General features: G+C 71.3%; 3 protein-coding genes across 10 annotated transcripts; 2 read left to right on the top strand and 1 right to left on the bottom strand.

Annotated features, from left to right (window-relative positions):
• Positions 1–125: 125 nt before the first annotated feature.
• Positions 126–3,671, top strand: CGREF1 (cell growth regulator with EF-hand domain 1). Of its 6 annotated transcripts, none has more exons than XM_067294904.1 (6): positions 126–223; positions 1,017–1,101; positions 1,992–2,063; positions 2,431–2,501; positions 2,596–2,720; positions 2,782–3,671. In XM_067294904.1, the coding sequence occupies exons 2-6, from the start codon at positions 1,025–1,027 to the stop codon at positions 3,058–3,060; spliced, it is 624 nt and encodes a 207-aa protein (XP_067151005.1). In that variant the 5' UTR covers positions 126–223; positions 1,017–1,024; the 3' UTR covers positions 3,061–3,671. The 6 variants fall into 6 exon arrangements, with proteins under 6 accessions (XP_067151005.1, XP_067151002.1, XP_067151000.1 ...); XM_067294901.1 differs by having other exon boundaries at positions 127–223; positions 954–1,101; XM_067294899.1 differs by having other exon boundaries at positions 127–223; positions 922–1,101.
• Positions 3,672–3,923: 252 nt separating this feature from the next.
• On the bottom strand, positions 3,924–8,085 carry KHK (ketohexokinase). 3 transcript variants are annotated; one of them, XM_067294896.1, is made up of 8 exons: positions 7,929–8,085; positions 7,557–7,673; positions 7,298–7,432; positions 6,485–6,557; positions 5,340–5,486; positions 4,390–4,478; positions 4,146–4,303; positions 3,924–4,071 (listed from the first exon to the last, which is right to left on the bottom strand). In XM_067294896.1, the coding sequence occupies exons 1-8, from the start codon at positions 8,042–8,044 to the stop codon at positions 3,986–3,988; spliced, it is 921 nt and encodes a 306-aa protein (XP_067150997.1). In that variant the 5' UTR covers positions 8,045–8,085; the 3' UTR covers positions 3,924–3,985. The 3 variants fall into 3 exon arrangements, with proteins under 3 accessions (XP_067150997.1, XP_067150996.1, XP_067150998.1); XM_067294895.1 differs by lacking the exon at positions 7,298–7,432 and adding an exon at positions 7,104–7,238; XM_067294897.1 differs by lacking the exons at positions 7,298–7,432; positions 7,557–7,673 and adding an exon at positions 7,104–7,238.
• An 834-nt stretch (positions 8,086–8,919) lies between these two features.
• Positions 8,920–19,984, top strand: LOC106484364 (cGMP-dependent protein kinase 1-like). Its single transcript, XM_067294518.1, has 21 exons — positions 8,920–9,387; positions 10,203–10,374; positions 10,471–10,618; positions 11,078–11,244; positions 12,113–12,226; positions 12,335–12,440; positions 13,011–13,074; positions 13,558–13,635; positions 14,047–14,135; positions 14,839–14,904; positions 15,088–15,135; positions 15,946–15,990; positions 16,640–16,778; positions 16,888–17,018; positions 17,322–17,411; positions 17,491–17,632; positions 17,844–18,007; positions 18,093–18,209; positions 19,536–19,598; positions 19,673–19,748; positions 19,836–19,984. Exons 1-21 carry the CDS (start codon positions 9,082–9,084, stop codon positions 19,920–19,922), a joined length of 2,412 nt encoding a protein of 803 aa, XP_067150619.1. The 5' UTR covers positions 8,920–9,081; the 3' UTR covers positions 19,923–19,984.
• The last annotated feature ends 60 nt before the right edge of the window (positions 19,985–20,044 follow it).

The raw sequence follows: 20,044 nt of genomic DNA, 5'->3' as shown, positions 1-20,044 counted from the left end.
CACCCGCCTGGTCCCGCCCAGCCCCGCCCTGCCCCGCCCGCCCGAGTGACGACACTCGCCCGGCCCCGCCCCGCCCCGGGCGCGTGTCGCCGCGGCGGCCATCTTGGTGGCGGGCAGTGTGACGTTAACCCCCGCGCGGCCGGGCTCCGGGCGGGGGACGCGTGGGCTTCGTGGCGCGGGGCGGGGTCGGGGTCGGGACGGCTGCACCGAGCGGCGGGGCGAGGTGAGGCCGGGCATGGGGGATGAGTGTGTGTGTGTGTGTGGAGTGCACTCTGTGTGTGTGTGTGTGTGTGTGTGCATTGTAGCCAGGGTGCAGCGTGTGTGCATGCAGGGTAGGATGCCCTGTGCGTGTGTGGAGTGCGCGGTGCGTGTGCATGCAGGGCAGGATGCAGTGTGTCCGCGCACTGTGTGCATGTAGTGTGCACAGAGCGTGCACAAGCAGGGCAGGGTGATGGGCGTGCATGCAATGTGCGCATGCAGTGTGCGCACAAATAGATCAGGGTGCTGTGTGCGTGAGCGTGTCTGCAGCGTGCGTGTTCAGTGTGCGCTGTGACACGCGTGTGCGTGCAGGGCAGGGTGCTGCGCGTGTGCGTGCATGCCGCGTGGGTGTGCAGTGGGCACCCCGTGTGACACGCGTGTGCGTGCAGGGCAGGACGCGGTGCCGGCGTGTGCCGCCGCCCTGCAGCGCGGCTCCGCGTAGGCAGCGCACTGCGTGCCGCGCAGCCGGCCCCGCGCAGCGCCGGCCCCGCGAGCTGCCAGCGTGGAGCTGCCCCGCGGAGCCGCCTGCGCGGGGCCAGGTGAGGGCGGCGGGGGGCGGCGGGGGGCAGCCGGGAGCGCGGCGGGGGCGGCCGGGCGGGGCGGGGCGGGGGCGGCGGTGCCACGCGCCATCGTGGCACCACGTCGCCCGGATCCATCCGGCAGCAGCCCCGGCTCGTGTCCCGCGGTGCCCGCAGCCCCCGGCGCCCCCCGGCCCCGCGTGGACGCCCAGCCCTGCGCTCTGCCCCGCTGCACCCCAGGTCGCAAGATGAGGAACCTGCCCGTGGCCCTGCTGGCGCTGCTGCTCCCGGCGGCGTGGGCTGCCCCCAAGGATGGGCTGCACCGGTGCGAACGGGTCCATGGGCACAGACGGGGGCACCGGTGCAGACGGGGTGCAGGGGCACATGGGGGGGGGGTGCATGGGCACAACCTGGGTGAATGGGCATAGATGGGGTACAGGGCACATAGGGGGTGCGTGAGCATAGATGGGGTGCAGGGGCACATGGGGGCGTGCGTGTGTACAGCTGGGGTGCACGGGCATAGATGGCACACATCAGGGCGCATAGGGGCACACAGGGGGTGTGTGGGCATAGATGGGGTGCAGGGGCACGTAGGGGGTGTGTGGGCATAGATGGGGTACAGAGGCACATAGGGGGTGCATGGTACAGACAGGTCCATGGGCACAGACAGCATCAATACAGATGAGGTGCATGGGCATGTATGGGGTGCATGAGCATGGATGGTTGCAAGGGTGCAGGTGCATAGATGGGGTGCAATGATACGGAGGGTGCACAGGGCCATGCAGTGTGGGGCAGCCACAGCAGGGCCATGTGGGGGACACACAATGTGGGTTGGCTGCAGGGGGGCGGTCATGCAGGGACACGCGGTGTGAGTTGGCCACCGGGGGGGTGGGAATCACACAGGGATGCACACTGTGGGTTGGCTGGGGGGGGGGGTCATGCAGGGACGTGTGGTGTGGGGCGGCCACGGGGGGGGGGGGGGGGTCACGCAGGGACATGCAGTGTGGGTCAGCCATGAGGGAGTTCACACAGGGACACGCAGTGTGGGGTGGCTGCCGGGGGGGGGGGGGGGTCACACATGGGCACACAGTGTGGGGCAGCTGCAGTGGGGTGCACTGTGCAGCTGCGGGGCACTGTGAGGGCTTCCAGCCATGGGGCAGAGGGGCCCTCGCTGCCTCCCACCCCGCAGGGCTCAGGTCTCCCCGTCGCGGCCAGGCTGGAGCCCCCCCTGGCCGTGGGGCTGGATCCCAGTGAGAACCCGCTGAGCCCAGAGGCCCCTGCGCTGGGGTGAGTCCTGGCCCCTCGGGAGCCCCACGGTGCGGTGGGAGCGGTGGGAGGGGGTAGGGGGACCGTGGGGGGGGACGAGTGGGGGCAGAGCCCAGCTGGGTGTGGGGCAGGGAACCCCAGGGCTGGCCGTGGGGCACAGGCAGGGCACCCTGGAGCTGGCTGTGGGGCAGGGACAGGACTGACCTGGAGCTTGCTGTGGGGCAGGGGCAGGGCATCCTCGGGCTGGCTGTGGGGCAGGGGCAGTGGAAGGGCTGTGCTGGGGTTGGCTGTGGGGCAGGGGCAGGGCATCCTGGGTCCAGCTGTGGGGCAGGGGCAGGATGCCCTGGGGCCGGCTGTGGGGCAGGGGCAGGCAGCACGTGCCCCCCAGGCTGCTGCGGAGCGCCGTGGAGCGCCTGGGGCCGCCGGAGCCGGGAGCCGCCGACCTGACGCGGGAGCAGGGTAAGGAGCTGCGTGCCCGGGGCCCGGCCACCCCCGTGGGGCAGCACCCCACGGCCAGCCCCACGGCCGGCCCCATGGCCCCGCTCTCCCGCAGCCCTGCTCTACCTCTTCGCGCTGCACGACCACGACGGCAGCCGGCGCCTGGACGGGCTCGAGCTCCTGCAGCTGCTGAGCGAGGCGCTGGCGCAGCGGGACGCGGGGCGCCCTGCCCCGGACGCGGTAGGTGCTGGCACCCCGCGCCCCCCACACCCCCCGGCCGCCCTGACCCCCGTGCCTGCAGGTGGCCGTGCTCGTGGACCGCGTCCTGGAGACGCAGGACCTGGATGGCGACGGGCTGCTGGACCCCTCCGAGCTGCTGCTGCTGCCCGGCGGGGACCGGGGTGCCCCAGCTGTGGGGCAGGGTGTCGCGCGCTGGCCGGAGCCGGGCATGGAGCCGGAAACAGGCACGGAGCTGAGCGACCCGGGGCAGGGCCCGGCCGAGGGGCAGGAGGCGCCGGGCGGCGCTGCCCCCCCGGAGCCCGAGGCGGCGCCGGGGCTGGGGGACACTGCTGAGGTCTAGGGGTGGACGGCACCGGCAGGACCGTGCCTGCCCCCCCCCTCACCCCTCCCCCGGCGCCTCCATGGGGCCCTGCCGTGCAGGGTGCCAGCGTGGTGCACGGTGCCGGTGCACTGCAGTGCGCAGTGCCAGCGCAGTGCACGATGCTGGCATGGCGCGCGGTGCCAGTACAATGCACAGTGCTGGTGCAGTGCATGGTGGCAATGCAATTCACAGTGCCAGTGCGGTGCACGGTGCCAGCATGGCGCGCAGTGCCGATGCAGTGCACAGTGCAGTGCAGTGCACGCTGCTGGTGCAATACATGGTGGTGGCGTGGTGCGCGGTGCCGGAGCGGTTCCCTGCCCCCCTGCCAGCCCCACAGCCGGCCCTGGGGTGCGGCACCACGGCGGCTCCCTGTTCCAGGCCACCCCGTCTGCTGCCGGGGCCAAGGGCTGCAGGGGACCCATGTCACCCCGGCACTGGGGCCAGCCCCACGGCGTGGCCTGTGGCAGGGTCGCCCTCCGCCGTGCCTGGGGGTGGGCAGCGCCGTGGGGCGGGAGCATCGTGCCGGGACACGTGCAATCAACCCTGTAACGCTCGGCAGGATGGAGAAATACACGGCGCTGCCGCCCTGCGCTCGCCTCAGCGCCTTCGCTGTGGGGCACCGGGACTCGCCGCTGGCTCGGCAGCCAGGCGGGATGGGGGCTCGGTCCATGCGTCTCCCCCCCCAGCCCCGGGCACGCGCCGGGTGTCCTGTGAGCGAGCAGCCCACAGCTGGCCCCATGCCCCCCCCCCCCACGGCCGGGAGCGCCGTGCGGAGACTCCGGCGCCCGCCCCACACCACGTCCCTCCCGCTGCCCCGTGCGGCGCGGGCGGAGGGGCGCAGCGGGCGTCGCGGGGAGGTTTATTGGCGGCGGGGTGGGGGGGGCGAGGGGCGATGCCACCCGGCTCACACGATGCCGTCGTAGCCCTGGACGCCGCACTTCCTGCCAGCCACGCGGCAGCCGAAGGTGATGGCCTCCTGCAGGCTCTGCCCTGCGGGGCGGCGGGGCCGTGAGCTGGGCTTGGCGCTGCCCCCGCCGTCCCGGCCCCCCTGGCCCCGGCGCTACCTTCGGAGAGGGCGAAGATGACGGCGGCGTTGAAGGTGTCTCCGGCCCCCAGCGTGTCCACCACGGCGTCTGGGGGGAAGGCGTCCGAGTGCACCAGCTCCCCGCCGGGCCCCACGGCGTCGGCCCCTGCCTCGCCCCAGGCGCAGATGAGCGTGGCCCTGCGCGGGGGGTGTGGGTCACGGGGGGGGGGGGCCCGGGCCCAAGCCCCCCCCACCCCCCCTAACCCGGCCCGCCGGCCCCTCACCCCTGCCGCACGCGGCCGCGCAGCCCGCGCAGGGCCTCGGCCGCCGACCCGTAGCCCAGGTGCCGCGCCACGTCCTTGCTGACGAAGACCTGCCGGGAGGGAGAGCGCGGTGGGTTGGGCAGCGCCGCCCGCGACCCCCTGGGACCCCCCACCCCGGGATCCCCTGCCCCTGGAGACACCCCATCCCTGAGACCCCCCTATCCCTGGGATCCCCTGCCCCTGGGACCCCCCAGCCCCTGGAGACCCCCCCAGCCCTTCAGACCCACAACCCACCGCTCTGGGGACCCTCCTATCCCTGGGACCCCCAACCCAGGGACCCGCCCCAACCTGCCCCCCCCAGCTCCAGCACCCCAGCCTTCCTCCCGGCCTGCCCTGACCATCCCCTGCCCTCAAGGCAGCCCCCCTGCCCCCCTCCGGTGTGCCTCAGCCCAGCCCCACAGCTCTCCCAAACCACCCCCCTGCCCTGCAGACCCCTGCCCCCCCCCCAGCCCCACACCTGCCCCCCCCAGGCCCTCCCCACCTCAGCCCCACACCTGACCCCCCCAGACCCTCCCAAACCCCAGCCCTACACCTGACCCCCCCCAGCCCCACACTGGGCCCCAGGCTCTAAACCCCACACCTGACCCCCAGACGCCCCTACCCCCACATCTGCCCCCCCCCCAGGCCCTCCCAGCCCCACAGCCAACCTCCAGCCCCGCCCCCGGCCCCGCCGGACACCCCCGGCCCCGAGGGGGCGGGGCAGAGGCGGAAGCCCCGCCCCCTCCCCTGCCGCCAGGCCCAATCAGCGCTCTCGGCACTGCCTCACAGACCAATCAGCTGCGACCCGCCAGTCCCACTCCCTGAGCGAGGCCTCAGCCGGCCGCGCCGCACCACGGAGGCGGCACCCGCGGGCTAGAGTGGCCGCGGCGGGGCCATAGAGAGGCGCGAGGTGGCACCGGGCCACGCCGTACCACGTCGCCGTGGCCGAAGAGCTGGAAGAGCTCCTCCCGCGTCTTCTCCACCTCCACCGAGGTGCGCACGCGCCGGCCCGGCGGCTGCGCCCGGTTGTGCTCCTCCACACGATCCATCATCTTCACCTGCTCCGACGCGTTCCGGCCCTGCCGCGCGGCACCACCGCCGTCACCGGGGCCGCCCCGCGCCACGCCAGGCCTCGCCGCGCCACACTGCACCACGCCGCACAGCACCGGGCCGCCCTGCGCCATGCCAGGCCTCGCCACACCACGCCGTGTGGCACCGGGCCACCCCACGCCATGCCAGGCCGCCCTGCACAACGCCATGGCATGCAGTGATGGGTGGTAACGCACAGCACAGCATCGCACTGCACTGCATGGCATCACACTGCACAGCGTGGCATGGTATCACACCACGGGGCATGGCACTGCAAGGCATCACACTGCACTGCACAGTGTGGCATGGTATCACACCACAGGGCATGGTGGCACACCGCAATGTACAGCATGGCACTGCATAGCATGGCACTGCACTGCGCAGCGTGGCATGGCACTGCATGGCCCCAGTGGCCTCCACCAGGCCCAGCGGCCATCAGTGGGGCTGTGCTGCACCACGTGGCACTGCATGGCATGGCATCGCACAGCATGGCATCACATAGCACGGCCCCAGGGGCCTCCACTGAGCCCAGTGATCATCAGTGAGGCTGTGCTGCACGGCACAGCATCACACTGCACAGTGCTGCATGGCATGGCGTGGCCGCCACAGCTTCCACTGGGCCCAGCAGCCATCAGCAGGGCTGCACTGCGCAGCACAGCACAGCACTGCACAGCACGGCATCACACTGCACAGTGCTGCACAGCATGGCATGGCACAGCCACCGTGGCCTCCACCCAGACCAGCAGCCTCCAGCAGGGCTGCACTGTGCCGCAGAGCCTGGCGTGGCACCGCACTGCGTGGCGTGACATGGTCCTGGTGGCCTCCCCCAGGCCTGGCAGTGCTCAGCTGGACAGCACAGCACTGCACCGCACGGCCCAGCCCCGCTCCTCGCCCCGGCCTCAGCCTGCCCCGCTGCAGGAGCTGGTGCCACCAGTGCCCAGCCCGCCCCGGCCCCCTGCCCCGGGGCCAGCACTGCCCCCGGCCTCACCTCCCAGTGGATCCATTTGTACTGGGAGAGGTCAACCTTCTCGAAGTCGCGGGCCGTCACGTCGGGCAGGTCGCTGCGGTGCCAGTGGGGCAAGGAGAGGGGGTCAAGCACGGGCAGGGGGTGCTGGCCCCGCCGGCCCTGGGTGCCCCGGCGGCAGCAGGGGTCTGCGCGGCCACAGGGCAGGGCAGGGCCGCACGGCTCCCTGGGAGCCGGCCCGGAGCCGCCATCCCGGTCCCGTGGCGCAGGGGGGCAAAGGGCAGCGCCAGGGGCTTCGGAGGCCTCGACTCTGCCCCGGGAGCAGAGGTCCCGGCGGGGCCGGCGCCGGGTGAATGATTAACGGCGCAGCGGGAGACCCTGGGGCAGACTCAAAGGGCAGCACGCTGCCGCCGCCGTGGGATCGGGGATGCTCCGAGCCAGGCTGGGGCCGAGCGCGGCAATGCCGTTGCCAATCACGGCGGTGGCTGTGGTGTGTGTGTGTGGGGGTGCTGATTGGGGGCGATTGTCAGATTTTGTGTGTGCAGAATCACGGGGCAATCAGCCGATCAGCCGTGCGGGGGTCCCCGCGGGGCGCTGCCTGCCGGCGCGGGGCGATTGGCACCGTCGGCATCGCCGCCCTTACGTGTCGTAGAGCACAATGGTCCGCGAGCCGCTGGCGGCGTTGACGACGCAGCAGGCGCATGGCACGTCCCCCCGGGGCTGCCAGGCCACGTGCGCCACGTCCACACCCCGGCGCCGGAAATCCGCCACGAGGAAGCTTGCCGGGGAGGGAGGGAGAGAGAGCGGGGTCAGCAGCGCCGGCGGGCCGCGACGCACCTGTTGGCGTGCAGGATGGTGCGGGTGCCCCGGCTGGCGCTGGCGACGACGACGGAGGTGGGGAAGGAGCAGCGGGGGTGCAGGACCACGTGGCACAGCTCCACCGCGTAGCGCCGCAGGTCCGCCAGGACAAAGCTGCCGGCGGGAAGAGATGCAGGCGGCCAGCGAGAGCGGCCGGGCGCGCGGGGGGCTGCCCCACGGCGATGGCGTCCCGGGGCGCCCGGCGAGGCCGCCCGCCCTGCCGCGCGGCCCCACTTACTCGGCGGCATGTCCAGGCGCCAGGGAGCCCATGAAGGAGCAGGGGGCTCCCAGCAGGGCCAGCACCGTGCAGGAGTTGGAGGCGTTGCCGCCCCGCTGCCACCGCTGCGACACGCACCTGCAACACAGCGCGGGCGCTGGAGACCCGGCACCGGCACAGCCCGCTGCGCTGCGTCGGCACTGGCACCGGCACCGGCGGAACCTGCTGCACTGCCGCGGCCCCAGCGCCGGCAGGGCCCACCCCAGCCTTGGTACCGGCGCCGGCAGAGCCCCGGTGCTGGCAGGGCCGGCCTCAGTGACCGGCAGAGCCCAGCGGAGTGGTCCCCGGTACCGGGCAGAACCGGCGCCGGTACCGGGGGAGCGGCGGTGGCACCTGGTGTCGGTGTCCTCGGCGGGGTAGGCCTCCACCACGCTGATGATGTCCAGGCAGACCAGCCCCACGCACAGGATCTTCTGGCGGGCGGCGGGCGGCGGCGGCGGCGCGGCCATGGCGGCACCGGGGCTCCGCGCTGCGGCGGCGACACCCCCCGTGCCGCCCCCTCGCCCCGCCCCCTCGCCCAGCCCCTCGCGCCGCGGCCAATTGGAGCGCGACACCGCCCTCGCCCCGCCCCCGGGGCGGCCGAGGGGCGGGGGGAGCATGTCAGGCCCCGCCCCTCGCGGAGACCCCGCCCCCACCGCGGCGCGCCTGCGCACGGGCGTCCGGCGGGGCCGGGGTGCGGCGCGGGGTGTTCTGCCCGCGCCGCGCGCACACGGCGCATGCGCACTGCACACGCGCTGGCCGCACACTGGCAGTGGATGCACATTGCACACGCACTGCACGCGCGCTGGCCGCACGCTGACACAGTGCATGCACGCTGTCACGTGCACGCCGCTTCCCCACCCCTCTCGCACGCACAGCGCTTGTACAGTGCACCGCTCGCATGCGCACGTCGCATGCACACCGCTTGCACCCACACCGCTTGCACACCCCTCTTGCACACGCAGTGCTTGCACAGGCACCGGGGCGGGAGCTGGCAGCTGGGACGGGGGACGGGGCCGCTGAAGGGTCCAAGGTCGGCCACGTCGGCGCAGGGCTGGCCCGGGGGGACGGCAGGGCTGGGGGCCGGGGCTGGGGGCTGGGGCAGCCCCCGGGAAGGGGCCGGCCCTGGTGCAGGGAGCTGCGGCCGTTGCAGCCCTGGGGAGCCTGGAGCCACCCAGGCACGTCTGGGACACGCGGTGACGGGGGGGCTGTGACAGGCGAGCAGGGGATGGGGCGGGATGAGCGGTGGCAACGCAGCGAGAGGCAACGGGGTGAGGAGGGGCAGGACGAGCGGTGTGATGGGGTGAGAGGTGCAGTGGGGCGAGAGCAGCAGTGGGGTGAGAGGAGAGGTGGGGTGAGCAGTGCAGTGGGCTGAACGGTGTGACAGGGTGAGCAGTGCAATGGGCGAGCAGTGCAGTGAGGTGAGTGGTGCAGTGGGGCGAGCAGTGTGGCAGGCTGAGCAGTGCAATGGTGGAGCAGTGCAGTGGACGAGCAGTGAAATGGAGTAATGCAGTGGGCGAGCAGTGCAATGGAACAGTGCAATGGTGGAGCAGTGCAGTGGGCGAGCAGTGCAATGCACCCAGCCGTGTCCCAGCCCCGCGGCCCCGGGTGCCGTTGGGGCGCAGGCGCCAGCGCGCAGGTGCTGCCACGCCGGCCCTGGGCTCGTCCCGCGCCGGAGCAGGGTGCCGCGGGCGCGAGCAGGCGCTGGTTAATGTGTCACGGGCCGGGCGCGGCGGGGCTGGCGGTGGGGCCGGCAGCGGGGTGCGGGGCGCAGGACGCGGGACGCGAGCCCATCGCCAGCCTGGCGGCGCAGGTAGGGCAGCAGTGCTGCAGGGGAGGCGCGGGGGCCGGGGGCTCCTCTGGGCACTGCAGCGGGTGCAGCAGGTGCAGTGAGTGCAGTGAGTGCAGCAGGTGCAGCGGGTGCAGTGGGTGCAGCGGGTGCAGCGGTGCAGGGTGCCGAGCTGGCCCCAACGAGGGCGGCCACCCCCGGCCCCCCACGGTGCCCGCAGTGCCGGTTCCACTGGGGTCCTGGTGCTGGGGGGCCGGGTCCGGGCCTGGCTCGGCGCCTGCCCGTCACACGGCACAACCTTTGCCCGGGAGCGGGGCGAGCCCGTGCAGGCGGCGCAGGGCCCCGTGCAGGGCTGCAGCACGGCTGGGGATGGGCAGGCCCTGCCAGCAGCTCGGGGGGGCTGCGGCCCCCGCCAGGCCCCCCAGCGCCGGCCAGGCCCCACGGTGCCCGGGGAGCCGCGGGGCCACCGGGCCCAGGGCCAAGGCGGTGCGGCAAGGACGGAGCGCCCGGCACTGCCAGGCCCCAGCCGCACCGGGTGGAGGCAGCGCAGTGCTGAGGTGGGCTGTGCAGTGCGGAGGCAGTGCTGAGCCAGGCCGTGCGGGGGCAATGCAGTGCCAAGGCAGTGTGGGCAGTGCCATGCCCAGCTGTGCAGTGCAGAGACTGTGCAATGCCAAGGCAGTGCAGGCAGTGCGGAGGCTCTATGTGCAGTGCCCAGCTGTGCAGTGCCAAGGCCATGTGCAATGCCAAGGCAGTGCGGGCAGCGCCGTGCCCGGGCGGGCAGTGCAGTGCTGTGCGGGGCCACCCCCGTGCCATCGAGAACGCCCCTTTCCTCCCTGTAGCGCGGCACCGCCAGGACAGAGCCCAGGGCAGAGGCTGCCGTCCCGCAGCCCGGCGCGGTGCCCGGATCCCTCGGTGGCGCCGGGATGGACCAGCGGCTGCGGGAGCTGCGGCTGCAGGAGGAGCGGGTCTTCCTGCGGAGCGTGGCGCGGGCCGGCCACCCGCCGGAGCCGGGTAAGGGCTCGCCGTGCCGCGGGACGGGTGCTGGCAGCGCTGGCAGTGCTGGGCACCCGGTGCCGGCACCCGCTCCATCACGCCCCGTCTCCGCAGGCGCCGGGCAGCGGGAGCCCCCAGCTGTGCGGCACGAGGACGCGGAGCAGCCCCGGGGGCGGCGGGGCAGCCGGGCGCAGCCCATCGTGCCCGAGCCCCTCGCCAGCGACGCCGAGCTCCAGGTGCCCGCGTCGCCCCTGTCGCCCAGGTACGGGGGGGCGGCCGGCGGGGACGCAGGTGCAGCGCGGGGTGCGGTGCGGGGTGCACCGTGGGGTGCTCCATGGGGTGCAGTGCAGTGAGCACCATGGGGTGCTCCATGGGGTGCAGTGCAGGGTGCAGCGCGGGGTGCTCCATGGGGTGCAGTGCAGGGTGCAGTGCAGGGTGCACCACGGGGTGCAGTGCAGGGTGCAGTGCAGGGTGCCCCGTGGGGTGCTCTGTGGGATGCAGTGCAGGGTGCACCACAGGGTGCAGTACAGGGTGCAGTGCAGGGTGCACCACGGGGTGCAGTGCAGGGTGCAGTGCAGGGTGCCCCGTGGGGTGCTCTGTGGGATGCAGTGCAGGGTGCACCACAGGGTGCACCACAGGGTGCAGTGCAGGGTGCAGTGCGGGGTGCACCGCGGGGTGCCCCATGGGGTGCAGCAGGGCTGCCCTGCCCGTCGCCCCGCAGGGACTGCAGCCTGATCGCCGAGGCGGTGAGCCGCAGCGCCTTCCTGCGGCGCCTGGGCCAGGGCTGCCCCCAGGCACTGGCGCAGAGCTTCGCCCCCGTGCAGCATGGCCCTGGCGACACCGTGCTGGCCGAGGGCGACGAGGGCACCGCCATGTACGTCGTCGCAGGTGAGGGCGCAGGAACCGCCCCCGTGCACGCAGGACAGGCCAGCGTGTGCATGGGCAGGTGTGCGCGAGGCTGCCTGCCTGCTCCAGGGCTGCATTGCATGTGCGCAGATGCATGGGGTACACGTGCATGTGCAGGGTGCATGTGCATGCATATGCAGGCATGCAGGGTGCGTGTGAATGTGTGTGCACAGGGATGCAGGCTGAGTGTGCATGTGCAGGCAGGCAGGGTGCAGGCATATGCAGGCAGGCAGGGTGCGTGTGCATATGCAGGCATGCAGGGTGCTTATGCATGCATGTGCACAGGCATGCAGGGTGCATGCGTGTGCATGTGCAGGCATGCAGGGTGTGCACACAGGTGTGTAGGGTGTGTGCACAGGTGTGCAGGGTGCATGTGCGTGCGTGTGCACAGGCGTGCAGGGTGCGTGCACAGGCAGGCAGGGTGCATGTGCGTGCACGTGCACAGGTGTGCAGGGTGCATGCATGTGCATGTGCAGGCATGCAGGGTGTGCACACAGGTGTGCAGGGTGTGTGCACAAGCAGGCAGGGTCTGTGTGCGTGCGTGTGCACAGGTGTGCAGGGTGCATGCATGTGCAGTCATGCAGGGTGCATGCACAGGCAGGCAGGGTGCATGCATGTGCAGGTATGCAGAGTGCATGTGTGTGTGTGTGCACAGGCAGGCGGGGTGCATGCGTGTGCACGTGCACAGGTGTGCAGGGTGCATGCATGTGCATGTGCAGGTATACAGAGTGTGTGCACAGGTGTGCAGGGTGCGTGTGCATGCGTGTGTAGGCATGCAGGGTGCGTGCACAGGCAGGCAGGGTGCATGCATGTGCATGCGCCTGCCTGCTCCAGGGCCATGTCTCCGCAGAGGGGCAGCTCAGCGTGTCCCAGCACGGCCGGCCGCTCCGCACGCTGGGGCCCGGCGACGTCTTCGGGGAGCTGGCCATCCTCTACCACTGCAAGCGCACGGCCACCGTGCGGGGTGAGGCTGCCCGCGCCCCGGCACCGCGACCCTCCGGCTCCCCTCATGCGGGGACCCCCCTCCTGCCCCCCGGCCCTGCGGCGCCGCGCTGACGCCGCCTCTCCCCAGCGCTCACTGCCGTGCGCCTGTGGGCCATCGACCGGCAGCGGTACCGCGCCATCGCCACCAGCAACGCCAAGCAGAGGCGGGCCGAGGTCCTGGGCGCCCTGCGAGCGTGAGTGGGGCCCGCCTGCCCCGGCCCGGTCCCCATCCTCGCCGCCTTCCCTGTCCCCATCCCCATCCCGACCCCATCCTTGTCACCACCCCATCCCTATTGCTATACCTGTCCCCATCCCCAACCCTGTCCCTATCCCTGTGCTAATCCCTGTCCCCAAACCTGTCCCCATCCTTGTCACCACCCCGTCCCCATCGCTATACCCGTCCCCAACCCCATCCCCAACCCTGTGCTAATCCCCATCCTCGTCACCATCCCCAAACCTGTCCCCATCCTTGTCACCACCCCATCCCCATCGCTATACCCATCCCCAACCCCATCCCCATCCTTGTCCCCATCGCTGTGCTAATCCCCATCCTTGTCACCATCCTTGTCCCCCTCCCTCTCCCCATCCCTGTGCTAATCCCCATCCTTGTCACCATCCCTGGCCCCAGCCCCAGCCCCATCCTGGTGGCCATTCCCACCCCCGTAGCTGTCCCCATCCCCATGCCCGTCCCGTCCCCGTCCTGCCCCGTGCTGAGCGCAGGAGCCGGGGGGGTGCGGGGAGCCCAGCGGCCCCTCTCGCCCCAGGGTGCACTGGCTGCAGGGCCTCTCCGACACCCACCTCTCCAAGCTGCTCGACGCCATGGAGGAGGTGAGTGTGCACGGCGCGTGAGCCTGAACCTGCGCGTGAGTGCGCCCACGCGTGAGCGTGCACATGGGGGTGAGTGTGCGCTGTGCATGAGTGCACCTGCACGTGAGCATGCACCTGCATGTGAGTGTGAACCCATGCATGAGTGTGCACCGCACCTGAGCGTGCACATGGGCATGAGCGTGCACCCGCATGTGAGCATGCACCTGCATGTCAGCATGCACCTGCGCGTGAGCGTGCATCCATGTATGAGCATGCACCTACAAGTGAGCGTGCACCCACATGCGAGCATGCACCCACACGTGAGTACACCCATGCGTGAGCGTGCACCTGCGTGTCAGCACACGTCCCCATGTGAGCATGCCCCCACGCGTGAGTGTGCGCTGCGCGTGAGCGTGCACGCGGGCGCCGGGCAGCCTGCCCTCCCGGGGCCCCCACGGGCCGGGGCGGCTCCGCGGGGCTGCCCGGTGCCCCTGTGCCCCGCAGTGCACCTTCGCGCCCGGCCACGTCATCATCCGCGAAGGGGACGAGGGGGAAAACTTCTACATCATCCTGAAAGGAGAGGTGGGTGCAGCAGCCCCCGCCGCGCCCAGCCCCTGCGCAGCCCCTGCCCCACGGCACGGGGCAGGGCCTTGCACCGTGCAATGCCCTCCGCTGTGCCATGCCCCACGCCGTGCCGTGCCCCATACCGTGCCCTGCGCTGTGCCATGCCCTGAATCATGCCATGCCATGCCCCATATCACACCGTGCCTGTGCTGAGCCCCACGCTGTGCCATGCCCCACGTTGTGCCATGCCGTGCCCCATACCATGCTGTGCCCCACGCTGTGCCATGCCCCATGTTGTGCCATGCCCCATGCCATGCCCCATACCATGCCATGCTTTGCATTGTGCCATGCCCCATGCCATGCCCCACGCCGTGCTGTGCCCTGTGCTGTGCCCCACTCAGCTCTGTGTCCGCATCCCCCACGCTGCAGGTGCGGGTGACCCAGAAGGTGGAGGGGAAGGAGAAGGTGATCCGGGTCCTGGGCGCCGGCGAGCACTTCGGGGAGATCTCCCTGCTGCAGTAGGTGCCCCCTGCCAACCCCTGCCCTGCTGCTGGGTGCGTCCCCGCGCACCATGCTGCGGTGCACGTGCACGTGTGCCTCTCGCACACCAGCTCCACGTGCACACGCAGCTCTCATACACTAGCTCCCCTTGCACATGTGCCTCTTGCACACCGGCTCACCGTGCACATGCAACTCACACAACGATTCCTCATGCACATGTGCTTCTTGCACGCCAGTTCCCCATGCACACACAGCTCTCACACGCCAGCTCCCTGTGCGCATGTGCCTCTTGCACACCAGTTCCCCTTGCACACATGCCTCTTGCACGCCAGTTCCCCATGCACATGCGACTCTCACACACCAGCTCCCTGTGCGCATGTGCCTCTTGCATGCCAATTCCCCTTGCACACGTGCCTCTCGCATGCCAGTTCCGCATGCACATGTGCTTCTTGCATGCCAGTTCCCCTTGCACACATGCCTCTTGCACACCAGCTCCCCATGCACATGCGGCTCTCACATGCCAGTTCCCTGTGCACATGTGCTTCTTGCACGCCAGTTCCCCTTGCACACGTGCCTTTCACACACCGGCTCCCCATGCACACGCAGCTCACACACCAGCTCCCCATACACACATGCAACTCTCGCACACCAGTTCCCCTCGCACACGTGCCTCTCGCACACCAGCTCTCTGTGCACACATGGCTTTTCTGCTCGCTGCAGGAACATCCGCCGGACGGCGTCGTGCCGGGCGCAGGGAGAGGTCACCTGCATCACGGTGGCCAAGGAGTGAGTGAGCCACGGGGGGAGGGGATGCCCAGGACCCCCCGCGCTGGCCGCCCGGGTGCCTGCTGCTCCGGGACCCCGTCTGCCCCCCAGGGGTGTCCCGTCCCCCGGAGCGGAGCGGGGCCCGGGGGGGGCACGTGTCCCTGGGCCCCCCCCCTGCCCCACTGACCTCGCCTCTGCCCCCAGGGACTTCCTGGAGATCAGCCCCTTCTGCCCCAGGCAGCACTCGGAGTCGTGAGTGTCCCCAGCCCCTTGGAGACCCCCCAGCCCCATGGGAGACCCCAGCCCCACAGTGGCCCCCAGCCCCATGGGAGCCCCCTGCCCCACGGGGAGACCCCAGCTCCATGGAGACCCCCCACTCCCCAGGAAACCCCCAGCCCCATGGGAGCCCCCTGCCCCACGGGGAGACCCCAGCTCCATGGAGACCCCCCACTCCCCAGGAAACCCCCAGCCCCATGGGAGACCCCCCAGCCCCTTGGAGACCCCCCAGCCCCACGAGAGACCCCCCATTCCCCTGGGAACCCCCAGCCCCGTAGGAGCCCACAGCCCCATGCAGACCCCCACTCCCCAGGGCTGGGTCGGGGTGCAGAGGGGGTGGCCGGGGCAGTGGGTGCAGCGAGGGTCGGGGCGGCGGGTGGGCGCCGGTGTCCGTCCCCGGAGCTGCGACGTGGGGCCAGGAGCAGCTCCAAGCTCTGCCCTGGGAGGCTGCCGGGGCCAGGTCGTGTCCTGCACCCCCCAGCCCCACGGCGCCATCCCGTGTCCCTGGCCCCACGGTGCAGATGGGGGCCCCCAGCCCCATGGCACCATCCCACGCAACTCAGCCCCACGGCGCCGTCCCGTGCCCCCAGCCCCACGGCGCAGCCTCCCGCCCCGCACAGGCTCCCCCAGGCCCTCCCAGCCGCAGTGGCTCCGTCGTGGCCCCCCCAGGCCCCCGCTGCCCTCGGCACCCGCTCCCAGGACCGGTGCTGCGCCGTGGGGCAGGGGAGCTGTGGGGGGCCAGCGGGGCCCCCGGCCATGTGCACCCACAGCGCTTTGCACCCACAGAGATGCATCGGCCACGGAGGCGCCGGCACCGGTGGATCCTGGGCGGTCAGTATGGGACGGGAATGAGGATGGGGATAGAAATGGGGATGGGAATAGGAATGAGGATGGGGGTGGGAATGGGGATAGGGATGGGGATGGGGACGGGATGGGCATAGGGATGGGGATAGAAATGGGGATGGGGACAGAGATGGGGATAGGGACGGGGATGGGACGGGACGGGAATGGGGATGGTGCTAAAGATGGGAATGGAGATAGGGACGGAGATAGGGATGGGGATGGGGACGGGGACAGAGATAGGGATGGGGATGGGGATGGGACGGAGATAGGGATGGGGATGGGGATGGGGACAGAGATAGGGATGGGGATGGGGATAGGGATAGGGATGGGGATAGGGATGGGGATGGGGACGGGGACAGAGATAGGGATGGGGATGGGGATAGGGATAGGGATGGGGATAGGGATGGGGATGGGGACGGGGACAGGACCAGGCTCCCTGGCCAGGGGGCTTGGACGCGGCGTGCAGTAGGAGGGGGACGGGCAGCGGCAAGTCAGAGCGGTGCTGCAGGTGCCCGGGGTCCGTCTGGGTGCTGCCGGGTCCCCATGGCCATCGCGGCGCCGGGGTCCCGGGGGCAGGTCCGGTGCTGGCAGCCCCGTGGGGGCTCAGCCGGGACGCTGACGCCGCGGTGTCCCGCAGGGCCCCGGGGTCCCCGGGCCGGGGGGAGCCCCCCGCGCCGGCGCGGCTGGAGGAGCTGGCGGCCGTGCGCTACGAGGACGGGCGGGAGCGGGGCCGCAGCGTCGTCCTGGGCACCGGCGGCTTCGGCCAGGTCGAGCTGGTGAGAGCCGGACCCCGACCCTGCGCCGGGCCCCGCGCCCGCCCCGGCCCCACGGGCACCCGACCGGCCCCACGGGCACCCGACCCCAGCGGTGCCCTGGGCGCCCCAGGTGCGGTGCCGGGAGCGGCTCTTCGCGCTGAAGCGCATCCGCAAGGACTGGGTGGTGCGGACGCGGCAGCAGGAGCACGTGCGCACCGAGAGGCAGGTGCTGGCCCAGAGCCGGAGCCCCTTCGTCGTGGGGTGAGCATGGGCTGCGGCCACGCGGGGGACAGGGCGGGGGACAGTGTGGGTGTCATTGCAGGGTGTCGTTGCAGGGTGTCGTTGAAGGGTGTCATTGCAGAGTGTTATTGCAGGGTGTCTTTGCAGAGTGTCACTGAAAGGTGTCATTGCAGGGTGTTATTGTAGGGTGTCATTACAGGGCGTCAGTACGGGGTGCTAGTGTGGGTGGCAGTGCAGGGTGGCAGTGCAGGATGATATTGCAGGGTGCCAGTGGGGGATGTGCCGGTGAGGCCGAGCTCCCCGCTGACACCTCTGCGCCGGCAGGTTTTTCGGCTCCTTCCGGGACGGGCAGTACGTCTACCTGCTGCTGGAGTTCTGCCAGGGAGGCGAGCTGTGGACCAAGCTGCGCGAGGTGTACGGAGCTGGGGCTGTGCCGGGGCCGTGCCGTGCCAGGGCCGTGCCACACCGTGCCCACCGCCGCCCTGCCTTGCAGGCGCTGCTTCGACGAACGGCTGGCCGTGTTTTGTTCCGCCTGCGTGGTGGAGGCCCTCGAGTACCTGCACGGCCACGGCATCATCTACCGCGACCTCAAGCCCGAGAACCTCATGCTGGACCAGCAGGGCTATGTCAAGCTGGTACCGGGCACGATGGGGCAGACCCAGGCCCCGGTGGGGGGCAGCGGGGCTGGGGCCGCGGGAACGAGCCCAGGCGTCCGGGCGGGCGCGGGAACCCCGTGCACCCGGGTCTTGCCCCACCGGCACCCCAGCTCTGCGGGACGAGGGTCTGGGCTGGGGCCGGGGCCGGTTCGGGGGGAGCCGGGCTGGCTCAGGGCTCCCGCGCCCGCAGGTGGACTTCGGCTTCGCCAAGGTGCTGGGGCGCGGGGAGAAGACCTACTCGCTCTGCGGGACCCCCGAGTACCTGGCGCCTGAGATCCTGCGCCAGGAGGGCCACGACTTCGCCGTGGACTTCTGGATGCTGGGGATCCTCATCTTCGAGATGCTGGTGGGCAGGTGAGGAGGTGCCCCCCCCCCCCCACCCCCACCCCGGGGCTGTGCCTGCCCCACCGGCAAGGCCTGACCTGCCCGTCTCCCGCAGGCCCCCCTTCCACAGCATGGAGCCCCAGAAGATCTACAGCCGCATCCTGGACGGCATCTTCTCCTTCCCTGCCTTCCTGAGCGAGGCCGCCTGCTCCCTCATCGCCAAGCTCTGCAGGTGCGTGGCAGGCAGGGACCTGGGGCCCCGCGGCACTCAGCCCTGGCATGCATCGGGTGCCCTTGGGTGCATTGAGCGCTCTGCTGCACATCGGCTGCATCGTGGTGCCTGGAGTACGTTGAGCGCCCTGGGGTGCATCGAGCGCCCTGGTGTGCACGGGGCACCCTGGTGTGCATCGGCTGTGTTGGGTGCATTGGGGCACCCTGGGGTGCGTTGAGCACCCCGGCATTCATTTGGTGCGTGGGGCACCCTGGGGGTGCATTGAGTGTCCTGACATGCATCAGGTGCATCGTGGTGCCCTGGCATGAATCGAGTGCACTGGGGCGCCCTGGGGTGTGTTCAGCACCCTGGTGTGCATTGGGTGCATGGGGCACCTTGGGGTGTGTTCAGCACCTTGGTGTGCATTGGGTGCATGGGGCACCCTGGTGTGCATTGGGTGCATGGGGCGCCCTGGGGTGTATTGAGTGCCCTGGCGTGCATCAGGTACCCTGGGGGTGTTTTCAGCACCCTGGTGTGCATCAGGTGCATGGGGTGCTCTGGGGTGTGTTGAGTGCCCTGGCATACATTTGGGTGAGTGGGATGCATCGGGTGCCCTGGGGTGCATCGAGCGCCCTGGGGTGCATCGAGTGCCCTGGGGTGCCTCAAGCACCCTGGCATGCATTGAGCACCCCAGGGCGCGTTGAACACCCTGGGGTGCACTGAGCGCCCTGGGGGTGCATTGAGTGCCCTGGGGAGCATGGGGTGCCCAGGGGTGCATTGAGTGCACTGGGGCGCCCTGGGGTGCATCAAACACCCTGGCATGCATTGAGCACCCCAGGGCGCATTGAACACCCTGGGGTGCACTGAGCGCCCTGGGGGTGCATCGAGTGCCATGGGGAGCATGGGGTGCCCAGGGGTGCATTGAGTGCACTGGGGCGCCCTGGGGTGCATCAAACACCCTGGGGTGCATTGAGCGCCCTGGCATGCATTGAACACCCTGGGGTGCATCGAACACCCTGGGGGTGCATCGAGTGCCTTGAGGTGCATTGAGCGCCCTGGGATGCATTGAGCACCCCGGGGTGCATCGAGTGCCCTGGGGTGCATTGAGCGCCCTGGGATGCATTGAGCACCCTGGGATTCATCGAGCGCCCTGGGGTGCACTGAGCGCCCTGGGGGTGCATTGAGCTCCCTGGGGAGCATGGGGTGCCCAGGGGTGCATTGAGTGCACTGGGGCGCCCTGGGGTGCATTGAACACCCTGGGGTGCATCGAGCGCCCTGGGGTGCGTGGGGTGCCCTGGGGTGCATGCGGTGCCCGGCCGCCCACGCCGCCCCGCTCTCCCGTTGCAGGCGGCGCCCGGGGCAGCGCCTGGGGAACACGGCCAGCGGCATCCGCGGCATCAAGAAGCACAGGTGAGGTGGGGGGGGCCCGGGTGGGCGGGCGGCCCCCGCGCCCCCGCGCCCCTCCGGCTGCACTCTCCGCGCAGGTGGTTCGCGGCGCTGAAGTGGAAGAAGCTGGCGCTGCAGCAGCTCGAGGCGCCCACCCTGGGGCTCATAAAGCAGGTGAGGCGGGGGGGGGCAGCGCCGGGGGTGGGGGGGGGCAGCAGGGCCCGGCTGCCCTGACCCCCTCCCCTCGCCCCCCAAACCCAGGGCCCCCCCTACGCCAACTTTAAGCGCTTCTCGGCCGACTGGACGCCGGCGCAGGACGAGTTCTCGGGCTGGGACGAGGATTTCTGACGGCGGCGGGACCCGGGAGGGTGGCAGTGCCCCCACCCACCCCACCCCATGCATGGGGAGCGGGCCGGGCCCCCCCCCCCCAGGACGGGGGGGCAATAAAGCGGTGCTCAGCCGGCCAGCAA

The sequence above is a fragment of the Apteryx mantelli genome, chromosome 3 (genome assembly GCF_036417845.1).
Source record: "Apteryx mantelli isolate bAptMan1 chromosome 3, bAptMan1.hap1, whole genome shotgun sequence".
In the NCBI taxonomy this organism is placed as follows: Eukaryota; Metazoa; Chordata; class Aves; order Apterygiformes; family Apterygidae; genus Apteryx; species Apteryx mantelli.
Note: the sequence above shows the minus strand (reverse complement) of the source record. Positions and strands in the feature narration are given on the sequence as shown.

Coding starts and splice junctions, on each gene's coding strand:
- CGREF1 (XM_067294904.1), top strand. CDS start 1,025: ATGAGGAACCTGCCCGTGGCCCTGCTGGCGCTGCTGCTCCCGGCGGCG. Junction 2,502..2,595: donor CGACCTGACGCGGGAGCAGG/GTAAGGAGCTGC, acceptor GCTCTCCCGCAG/CCCTGCTCTACCTCTTCGCG. Junction 2,721..2,781: donor GGCGCCCTGCCCCGGACGCG/GTAGGTGCTGGC, acceptor CCGTGCCTGCAG/GTGGCCGTGCTCGTGGACCG.
- KHK (XM_067294896.1), bottom strand. CDS start 8,044: ATGGCCGCGCCGCCGCCGCCGCCCGCCGCCCGCCAGAAGATCCTGTGC. Junction 6,558..7,297: donor ACCATCCTGCACGCCAACAG/GTGCGTCGCGGC, acceptor CTGGCACCGCAG/CGACCTGCCCGACGTGACGG. Junction 5,487..6,484: donor ACAAATGGATCCACTGGGAG/GTGAGGCCGGGG, acceptor GCCGCGCGGCAG/GGCCGGAACGCGTCGGAGCA.
- LOC106484364 (XM_067294518.1), top strand. CDS start 9,082: ATGCAGTGGGCGAGCAGTGCAATGGAACAGTGCAATGGTGGAGCAGTG. Junction 10,375..10,470: donor CGGCCACCCGCCGGAGCCGG/GTAAGGGCTCGC, acceptor CCGTCTCCGCAG/GCGCCGGGCAGCGGGAGCCC. Junction 19,599..19,672: donor CGCGGCATCAAGAAGCACAG/GTGAGGTGGGGG, acceptor CTCTCCGCGCAG/GTGGTTCGCGGCGCTGAAGT.